This window comes from Protomyctophum parallelum, assembly GCF_964188405.1.
Source record: "Protomyctophum parallelum genome assembly, chromosome: 15".
Classification (NCBI taxonomy): Eukaryota; Metazoa; Chordata; class Actinopteri; order Myctophiformes; family Myctophidae; genus Protomyctophum; species Protomyctophum parallelum.
The window spans coordinates 50,657,339-50,668,613 of record NC_139710.1 but is presented as its reverse complement, the minus strand read 5'-3'; the positions used below and the strand labels follow the sequence as shown (position 1 = coordinate 50,668,613).

The window sequence follows — 11,275 nt, the reverse complement described above, 5'->3', positions numbered from 1 at the left end:
ACGCAGAGGAACAACAAGAGGAGCTGCAGGCCCTGAAGGAAGAGGTATGCACAGCACTGCATAGGGCCAATTATTTATGCACAGCACTGCATAGGACCAGTTATTTATGCACAGCACTGCGTAGGGCCAGTTATTTATGCACAGCACTGCATAGGGCCAGTTATTTATGCACAGCACTGCATAGGGCCAGTTATTTATGCACAGCACTGCATAGGGCCAATTATTTATGCACAGCACTGCATAGGGCCAATTATTTATGCACAGCACTGCATAGGGCCAGTTATTTATGCACAGCACTGCATAGGGCCAGTTATTTATGCACAGCACTGCATAGGGCCAATTATTTATGCACAGCACTGCATAGGGCCAATTATTTATGCACAGCACTGCATAGGGCCAATTATTTATGCACAGCACTGCATAGGGCCAGTTATTTATGCACAGCACTGCATAGGGCCAGTTATTTATGCACAGCACTGCATAGGGCCAGTTATTTATGCACAGCACTGCATAGGGCCAATTATTTATGCACAGCACTGCATAGGGCCAGTTATTTATTTGGCATTTGAGCCGCGGACCACCATTTGATCAGATTTAGCCTCGGATCAAAGAAAACTTAAAAATGACAAGATGTCTCTTTGTTGTCGTTGGATAAGATGTTGCCCACAATTCCGTGCTGTGTCCATGTTGGTACCATAGGACAGGGGTTCTCAACCCCCCTCGGGGGGCACTTACCCCCTCCTATGTCCACCTTTGACAACATTGTGTTAATTTACAAACACACGCACACACACACAACACGCACGCACACACACACACTGGCCCCTTTTCCACCGGTTGGTTCCCAATGGGAACCGGTTCAGTTCTTTTTGGTTTTTAGTCCATGAGCCAGAGCTCCAACATTGAAACGTTAATTATGAATTGAGTGGAGCAAAACCATACCTATATTAGATTGTTATCACCATGAAACTTCCACAATTGAGTACTTACATGAAGACAATGATTTATTGTATTACAAAGTTTACATTTTTAAATATGCAAATAAGGCATTATGTAGGAAAATATGCAAAATAATCGAAAATATGAAAAAGCTACTACTGTGGAAGGGTTGGCGTGTATTAATTTACTTGTATTGATCCTATAAACAATTTAATATAGGGTATAGTTTGCCCACCAGTTTTGGAGCTCTGGCTCATGGACTAAAAACCAAAAAGAACTGAACCGGTTCCCATTGGGAACCAACCGGTGGAAAAGGGGTCACTGTGACGACGGTGGGATAATGTGCATTATGAGTGAGGAAGGAATGCACTCCTAATGTTGTTTGTTTTGTCAGTACGTGGCTCTGGAGAGGCAGTCTGCCTCCGTTAAGGACAAGCTGGATGCCAGAGTGGCTGAAGTGGAGAAACAACTGGCAGATCAGAGTCACGGAGACACGGCCAATGAGGTGAGACACATTCATTGTCACACAAATAATTGCAATTACCGTAACCAGTGTTGTTTTTGTCGACTGAAACTTAAGACGAAAAATGTTCGTCGACTACCTTTTTTCCACTGATGAAAACTAAATGGAAACTACATGAAAATTATGCTCTGGTGACTAAAACTAAGGCTAAATATACTGACAATTTCATCAACAAATAGACTAGACTAGACTAAAATCTTAGGAAGGGACTAGTGGACAAGAGATTCACTATAAGTAATTTTACACTCGGTTTTTACACGTCGCGACACGTGAGCTTGTAGATCATAGTACAGTCTTGTTCTTTCATCTATAAATGCACTTACCTTCCAATGATGCTTCCTACACCTTTACCTTCCTACACCTTTACCTTCCTACACCTTTAACTTCCTACACCTTTACCTTCCTACACCTTTACCTTCCTACACCTTTACCTTCTAATGATGCTTCCTACACCTTTACCTTCCTACACCTTTACCTTCCTACACCTTTACCTTCCTACACCTTTACCTTCCTACACCTTTACCTTCCTACACCTTTACCTTCCTACACCTTTACCTTCCTACACCTTTACCTTCCTACACCTTTACCTTCCAATGATGCTTCCTACACCTTTACCTTCCAATGATGCTTCCTACACCTTTACCTTCCAATGATGCTTCCTACACCTTTACCTTCCAATGATGCTTCCTACACCTTTACCTTCCTACACCTTTACCTTCCTACACCTTTACCTTCCTACACCTTTACCTTCCAATGATGCTTCCTACACCTTTACCTTCCAATGATGCTTCCTACACCTTTACCTTCCTACACCTTTACCTTCCTACACCTTTACCTTCCTACACCTTTACCTTCCTACACCTTTACCTTCCTACACCTTTACCTTCCTACACCTTTACCTTCCTACACCTTTACCTTCCTACACCTTTACCTTCCTACACCTTTACCTTCCTACACCTTTACCTTCCTACATCTTTACCTTCCAATGATGCTTCCTACACCTTTCAAATAATATTTTAAGGCCAACTCAAGTTCATGATTATAATGCTAGACAAGACGGAGACGCAACGCGCCCGGTGGAGCCTCGCCGTTAGGGAACGGCTAATTCAGTTAGACATGTAAGGGTCCATTTGTAACCCTGAGGGTCCCTAGAGACCTCACTTTGAGAACCACTGACTGTACTAAGCTCTACTCTGAACTCTCTCCCCCTCCCTCCCTCCCTCCCCAGGTGAAGCGTGTGATGAACGGCGTGTTCCATTCTCTACGCGGAGAGTTTGATCTCAGCGACACGTACACGGGCCAGGCTGTGCTGGGGCTCATCGTTGGTACCATTAAGGTAAGAGAGGCTGTGCTGGGGCTCATCGTTGGTACCATTAAGGTAAGAGAGGCTGTGCTGGGGCTCATCGTTGGTACCATTAAGGTAAGAGAGGCTGTGCTGAGGGTGATCGTTGGTACCATTAACCCATTCTGACCGGGCACCCATTTTGGTGTCAGCATCATGTCATGCTTTAGCTATTGAAAAATAGCAGATCTACAAGCTCGTATCGCGCCACCGAGTGGCGCGATACGAGCTTGTAGGTCTGCTATTTTTGAAAAATCGAAGAGCGACTGACATTTTTAGAATCTGATCTCAGGTCAGAATGGGTTCATCAGACCAGTGTGTGTCCGGCGGAAACCTCGTATGAATCTGATCTCAGGTCAGAATGGGTTAAGGTAAGAGAGGCTGTGCTGAGGGTCATCGTTGGTACCATTAAGGTAAGAGAGGCTGTGCTGAGGGTGATCGTTGGTACCATTAAGGTAAGAGAGGCTGTGCTGAGGGTCATCATTGGTACCATTAAGGTAAGAGAGGCTGTGCTGAGGGTGATCATTGGTACCATTAAGGTAAGAGAGGCTGTGCTGAGGCTCATCGTTGGTACCATTAAGGTAAGAGAGGCTGTGCTGAGGGTCATCATTGGTACCATTAAGGTAAGAGAGGCTGTGCTGAGGGTGATCATTGGTACCATTAACCCATTCTGACCTGAGATCAGATTCATACGAGGTTTCCGCCGGACACACACTGGTCTGATGAACCCATTCTGACCTGAGATCAGATTCTGAAAATGTCAGTCGCTCTTCGATTTTTCAAAAATAGCAGACCTACAAGCTCGTATCGCGCCACTCGGTGGCGCGATATGAGCTTGTAGATCTGCTATTTTTCAATAGCTAAAGCATAACATGATGCTGACACCAAAATGGGTGCCCGTTCAGAATGGGTTAACACAATGATGAGTGCCGGGATTTCCTTCAAAATAAAGGCGCTAGAGTGCCAGAAGATATGGGAGATTTGACTCTGAAAAGCCCTGCCTTCCGTTCCCCCCCAAAACCCGAGAGGCATAATGTTGCTTGCTTACATTTTTTTGGATCAAAGTTTCTTTATTCTTTTTTCAAGTGACATAATTATGAGTCAAAAATAGCATACAAGTTATTGAGCTTTTTACGCCTCCCTCCCCCCAGAAGCGTTACTATTTTAAACGAGAGGCATGTTGAAGTGAGAAATGAAGACTGAAGTATGCCCCATCTGGTCAAAACCATGGAGAGCTCCCTAGATTAGGAGATCTTTTCTGAGCCGTAAACGAGGAAGTGAACGGCAGCGCGCATGGAGTTTTATTTTAGTTTGATATCAATTTAAAAAGCGCTATAACGTGTACAGTGTACATGTCCACTGGATCCATCGGTTGGATTAGATATGGCGTTTGTACACGTCTTACGGTCTGAATGTGTTAAGAATACGTTTACTGCCATTGATTGATGTGCATTTTCCCTGTGTCGATTGTCGAATCCTGACGTTGACGTGAATTTGGGGTTTATATTATGAATCTGGCTTGACTGTAGTTTGTTGAACTCCCTCTGGTGTTGTGATGGTGGACTTCGTTTCATTAAGGAAGTATTTTCACAGGTACATTGGTATTTCAGTGGTGTTGTGTTGTAGCGAATCTTGTAGACCAGGCCCATTGCAAGTTGCTTTACTCTTGTCATCAACCTTAAGCCAGTCATTGTGCAGACAAACAAGACAGAATTCGGTATTACGTTCACTCAGGTATAATATTGATATCATACAGCCAGGCAGATTTGATGTTGCCAATTTGTATCGTTTCAAATATATTCAATAGACCAACAATGGTCCAAATTACAATGGCTAATTAATTATTGGCTAATGAATTATTGTTGAGGGGAATTCAAGTACAAAGCATGTCGTTGTGCATTTCAGGGGTGAATGCAGTAGCTGTAATACCCAAAACCGCAGTTGCAATGGGGCAGCCCTCAGAATTATTTTTATTTTAAAAGGTTATAAAAGCACTATTTTGATAATCATTGCTATTAGTCTGGCAGTCGAGGTGGATAGGTGGGGAATTTGGTATATAGTCACTCAGAATCATGACATGTTTGCCTGCCATAGGATGTTAATGGTAGGGTCACATATTAACCTTATAGGATGTTAATGGTAGGGTCACATATTAACCTTATAGGCTATAGGATCTTAATGGTAGGGTCACATATTAACCTTATAGGCTATAGGATGTTAATGGTAGGGTCACATATTAACCTTATAGGCTATAGGATGTTAATGGTAGGGTCACATATTAACCTTATAGGCTATAGGATGTTAATGGTAGGGTCACATATTAACCTTATAGGATGTTAATGGTAGGGTCACATATTAACCTTATAGGCTATAGGATGTTAATGGTAGGGTCACATATTAACCTTATAGGCTATAGGATGTTAATGGTAGGGTCACATATTAACCTTATAGGCTATAGGATGTTAATGGTAGGGTCACATATTAACCCATTCTGACCTGAGATCAGATTCATACGAGGTTTCCGCCGGACACACACTGGTCTGATGAACCCATTCTGACCTGAGATCAGATTCTAAAAATGTCATGTCGCTCTTCGATTTTTCAAAAATAGCAGACCTACAAGCTCGTATCGCGCCACTCGGTGGCGCGATACGAGCTTGTAGATCTGCTATTTTTAAATAGCTAAAGCATAACATGATGGCGACACCAAAATGGGTGCCCGGTCAGAATGGGTTAACCTTATAAGCTATAGGATGTTAATGGTAGGGTCACAAGAAACCCCTATAAAAATGTTGACCAATACCAACAGCCAGTCAGCATGATTCATGAATGTATGTACAGTATATAGACAATATTTTAGGCCAATCAAAAAGACTATACCAAATTTCCCACTTTAAACATAGAAGCCTGTCGGCTGCCGGACTAAATAGAGCAGTGATTTTCAACCCTTTTAATATCAAGGACCATTATTTATTCCGCTTTTGAGCCACAGACCACCATGAGATTTAGCTAAGTTTAGCAAAACTTGATTTTGGTACCATTAGGAGAGATGAGAGAACATCCAAACGGGAAGCACGCACATCTAATTTCATTTTTTAAATAATTAAGATATTCATTATAAAAAAAGATCCTGTGTTTAGATAGCCCTCCGCTGTCCAGTCGCTAGTCGCGATAGATTTATTCTTACCTCCCGTTGTCGATCGCATCGAGAGTGATTTGGCTACATCTAGCTGCTACAGCCACATCCGGAACAACATCCTACATCTAGCTGCTACAGCCACATCCGGAACAACATCCTACATCTAGCTGCTACAGCCACATCCGGAACAACATCCTACATCTAGCTGCTACAGCCACATCCGGAACAACATCCTACATCTAGCTGCTACAGCCACATCCGGAACAACATCCTACATCTAGCTGCTACAGCCACATCCCTAACAACATCCTACATCTAGCTGCTACAGCCACATCGGGAACAACATCCTACATCTAGCTGCTACAGCCACATCGGGAACAACATCCTACATCTAGCTGCTACAGACACATCCGGAACAACATCCTACATCTAGCTGCTACAGCCACATCCGGAACAACATCCTACATCTAGCTGCTACAGCCACATCCGGAACAACATCCTACATCTAGCTGCTACAGCCACATCCCTAACAACATCCTACATCTAGCTGCTACAGCCACATCCGGAACAACATCCTACATCTAGCTGCTACAGCCACATCCGGAACAACATCCTACATCTAGCTGCTACAGCCACATCCAGAACAACATTCGGTCCGTCGGTAAAAGTGCTCCGTTGCTATAAATGGACTATAATTGAATGGATTAAATAACCCCGGGCAATTAAGGTGTTAATACATGGTAAGGAATCAACGTTTCGACCCCTCCGGGACTTCATCAGGAATCAAACCATTAGGCGAGATAACAGCAGGCAAACGTTAATCAAAATAACAATTCTTCTACATTCTCATATTGTGTAGACATTAATTGAGATCCACTCCTATAGTGTCTGTTATGTGTCTGTGGGGCCAACTTTCAGCCAATCGGGAGAAACTACCCATACAGGGACTACAAATGAAATGTAGCTTTGGCTAACGCTGGCCCATTTACATTGAGGTGAAAACTGACATGTTGTTTAATGAGCTTTGTCCCTGTCAAATAAATAATAAAGAAATCGGCTTCAATTTTATAGTGATCCCCTTCCAATATTCTCAAATGGTGGTCCGTGCCTCAAATGCTGAATAAATAATGGACCTTGACATGAAAAAGGTTGAAAACCACTGCTATAAGGCAAGGTATATCTCACATTATTTTTTTTATTTTTTATTTTTTAATGCTGTGCTTTTGCAGTGCTTCATTTATACATCTCGCCAATGGATGTTTATCTTGTAGACGAGCGGGACGAGAAGTTCCAAAAGGCTCCTGTTTTCTGTCTCCTTGCTGTACGAGAGGTAGAGCATCCACAGGAAGAACAGCGCCGCAAACAGCAGGAACACTTTGAACTGTGCCGCTCCCTGGACACAGAAAACACAACAAGAAATATAAACACCCCTATTATAACTGTTACACCCTGACTTCATTTTGCCCTGACCTCAAAATAAAAAAAAAAATCTCCAGTTTTATGAAATAAATATTTTCACGATTTTTCAAAAATAGCAGACCTACAAGCTCGTAGCGTGCCACTCGGCGGCGCGCTATGAGCTTGTAGATCTGCTATTTTTCAATAGCTAAATTATAACATTGTTTAAAACACCAAAAGGGGTTCCCGCCCAAAATGGGTTAATTAATTTACTTTATTCATTTATGTACCAAGCCTGGTAAAGAACTGGAAGTGTACCACCATAAATAGAGTACATGTATTGTTGTCCAGCCTACCAGAACGTTACTTAAGTAAATGTATCAATACTGCAACATAGAAAGTAAAAGTCCGGTACTTTTATACTTTTACTTGTAACAGACATTAATGTACTTGAGTAAAAGTACAAAAGTAATGGTATAACTGTAAGCTTGTACAGTAGATTTACAAATGGCCTAAATGTACTTAGGGCTGAAGTAGTTATATGTTTTGTAATGATAATCAAAATCTACAAAGTAACTATATTAACTAAAATGTATTTATTTTCAAATAAATGTAGTGGAACAAAAGTACAATATTTTGATCTGAGATGTAGTGAACGAAAATACATCGCATGGATGCAACTGGGACGTATCCTCAGTGATGTATCCCAAGGTCATCAGGGTTTGGGGTCTCGCGAACATCATACCCCTCATTCAGGTGACCCAGTCGGGGTGATCAAGTCCCGACTTACGTCCCAGTAGCTACCCTCGATCAGACCCACTAGGGAAAGACCAGGGCCACACAATCCGTTGGAACCACTCCGGAACTACTATGCCGGGACTGAGAGATACTATTCTGGCATGTGGACTATAATAAAAACTATAATAAAACAATATTGGACATTTAAAATACTATGGTAAAGTACTGTACAAATGCCTCACAATTTGGGGGTCCTTGAAATAGTTTGGGAACCACTGAACTACACAACCCAAGAGAGTGTGGGTATACCTGTTTGTTCTGAGTTAGCCAAGAGTTAAAGATGTCCAACTTATCAGTCCGACCGTCAATTATTCCCGCACTAGCAATCCTTGCTTCCTGGAGTGGGAAAGAGTTTATTATTATGACATAAGTCCAACAGGGTAAAAGTCAGAACATTGTGATAAAAGTGTCCAAAAAGGCACGCTTGTGGTCCTGTTTTCCCGGCAACCCTGGCTATAATTGATTAAACTGACCACGTACCTCATCTTTGTCAAATACGTTTTTATTAAGAACAAGTTATAAATTATCAGCTTCGGAATATAGCCTTGAAAAGGTCATTCACGCTTTCATTTCATCTCGTTTAGACTTCTATAATAGCCTATATATATATATATATATATATATATATATATTATATACTCTGGCAAGACTAACTAACACTAAGAAACGAGATCACATCACACCCATCCTAGCTGCACTCCATTGGTTACCTTTTAGCTTTAGAATAGATTTTAAAATGTTATTGATAACTTTTAAAGCCCGGCAGGGATTGGCTCCCAGCTACATTAACCCATTTAGACCTGAGGCCGATTTTTTTTTTTAAAGGGTTCTTCTAAATTCTGTTCTGAAACATTTTCATGTCAAGGACCGCCTAAAATGTACTAGGCTGCCGACCCCCATCTGAAAATATGTTGTTCCAGTGACCCCACAGAAGCAAGGCTTTTAGTTAAAAATGTTCGCTTTGAAAGAATATTTTCACGGTTTAAAAAAAAATAGCAGACCTACAAGCTCATAGCTAAAGTAGAACAGAATGCTTAAAACACCTAAAGGGTGTTGCTGCCCGAGCAGCCTTGCTGCCCCCCTACGAACCAGAGCGCTGCCTTAGATCCACGGAAAAGGCCCTGGTGAAAGGCCACCCGTCTCTCGCCTGGTTTCTTACGGGGCGATCGGGCGGGTGCAGTCCGGGCACCCATGCTGTGGAATGCCCTACCTAAGGAGCTGAGGCTTGCAAAATCAGTGTCTTCGTTCAAATCGCCTCTACAAACATATCTCTATGTTAAAGCGTTATCTTTGCGGCTTCTGCCTTTTTGTTTTAAGGTTATTTTCTGTTTATTGTTTTTGCTTACCCTTTGATTTCCTTGTGTTGATTTATGTATGTTTTGTTATTAAAGCACTTTGTAACTGTGTTTGGAAAAGTGCTATATAAGTAAAATGCATTATCATTATAAAATTATTATAAAATTGGTACAGTATACATAGATTTTTCCTTTTATGAAAAAGAAAGGAAAGAAAAAATGTACGTCATATTTGTCGGCCATTTTACCAAATTTCTCCTTTCATTGTCAATGGCAAATATGAGACGTGTGGGTGTGGGGACAAGATGATGTACATTTTCCCTTCATCGTCAATGGCATTTAATGTGTTGCGGACATTTGACCTAATTACTCCTTTCATTGTCGATGGCAAATATGGACAAGATGATGTAAAGTAGCCTTTCACAAAAGCTGTATATAGGAGGGGCTACCCCTCAAAAACAGACAAAAAGAAAACCCACAATCCCTCCCACCCATACTGCTCAGTGACACCTATCAAATTGTCCTCTTTGTTTTTCCAAGGAGTACTTTATTCTCTATTTGCCGATGGGATTGCTCTCAAGATGAAGCGTACTAGTCATTTAATTTAGCCGATGTTTAAATGCAGGAGCCTCCTCCTTTTTTCCATTTCGTCAAAATGAACGTACCTCATCTTTGGAGTTAACCATGTCGGCCTTCTGGTTTACGTTAGGGTCTGTTGGATTGCTAGCGTCCATGTTGTAGCAGCAGTCGATGGGTTGATTTGGGGCGCTCCCCTCCATCATGGTCTGAATCCCAAGGTGAATCTTGTGCCTGTGTTGTGGTGACAGTGACAGTGACTGAGTTTACGTGGCTGTTGTGGTGACAAACAGTGGCTGCCTGGCACAGTTTTGGACAAACAGGTTTTAGTCTCAAATGTCAACAAGGACATTCATTCAGGATGTGACTTTTGGCCTGATCAAACAGGATTTGTGCAAGGGCGTCACTCCTATACCAACATAAGGCGTTTATTGGGGGTCATTCAGGATGCAAAACATAAAAGATTAGATGTACCTCCAAGGTCAGCCGGCTTGATGTCAATAGGCTCCATACATAGCAGCCATGTTTGAAAGGAATTGGGCCTTTTCCTTGCTTCCTTCACATGTGTTACCAATGAAGGCTAATTATAAGAGATGCTGTGCGGGTGATCATTGGTACCATTTAAGTTAAAAGATGCCTTTACCTGAAGACATGCATACAATATTTAGCTGTATATCGGAAACCTCCCTTCATAATAAATTGTTGTTCTTTGCAAGGGAACTTACTACATGTTTCTAAATAGCATTAAGATTACTATGCGAATTTGGCACGCAAAATCACCAGAATCTACAATTAGAAAAATGGAACTGGGCAACTGGGCAAAACATGAATAGTTAAGTAATTTAACCCTAGCACCTCTATTCTGGGAATTTCATAGTAGGTGAACATTTGGCAAAATAAATAAATAGGTGAATATTTGTCAAAAACTACATACTTCAAAAATAGCAGATCTACAAGCTCATATCTACGAGCTTGTAGATCTGCTATTTTTGAAATCTTTGAATATATATTCTTTCAGAATGAACGTTTTTAACTCAAATCTTCGCTTCTGAGAGGTTCCTGGAACAACATATTTTCAGATGGGGGTCGGCGGCCAATCACATATATTTTTTGGGGTCCTTGACATGAAATATTGAGCACCACTGATATAGAAACATAGGTATTTCATTAAACGGTCATGATTTAGAAGACTTTTTTTTTTTATTTCGATGTCAGGCCTAAATGGGTTAAGTGTTTTAAAAGTGGAATTTGAAAGCATCAATCTT

The 11,275-nt window shown here is 41.5% G+C and overlaps 2 protein-coding genes across 2 annotated transcripts in view; one reads left to right on the top strand and one right to left on the bottom strand.

Annotated features, from left to right (window-relative positions):
* Positions 1-11,275, top strand: part of fkbp15b (FKBP prolyl isomerase family member 15b) — a 70,738-nt gene that overhangs the window by 52,464 nt on the left and 6,999 nt on the right. The window contains exons 25-27 of the mRNA XM_083783559.1: positions 1-44; positions 1,334-1,444; positions 2,691-2,798. The exon at positions 1-44 is cut by the window's left edge and continues 25 nt beyond it. Of these exons, the coding sequence (XP_083639685.1) occupies positions 1-44; positions 1,334-1,444; positions 2,691-2,798 (263 nt within the window). The remainder of the gene's footprint in view (positions 45-1,333; positions 1,445-2,690; positions 2,799-11,275) is intronic.
* On the bottom strand, positions 6,993-10,243 carry LOC310872818 (uncharacterized protein). Its single transcript, XM_083784976.1, has 3 exons — positions 10,100-10,243; positions 8,389-8,475; positions 6,993-7,336 (listed from the first exon to the last, which is right to left on the bottom strand). The coding sequence occupies exons 1-3, from the start codon at positions 10,214-10,216 to the stop codon at positions 7,181-7,183; spliced, it is 360 nt and encodes a 119-aa protein (XP_083641102.1). The 5' UTR covers positions 10,217-10,243; the 3' UTR covers positions 6,993-7,180.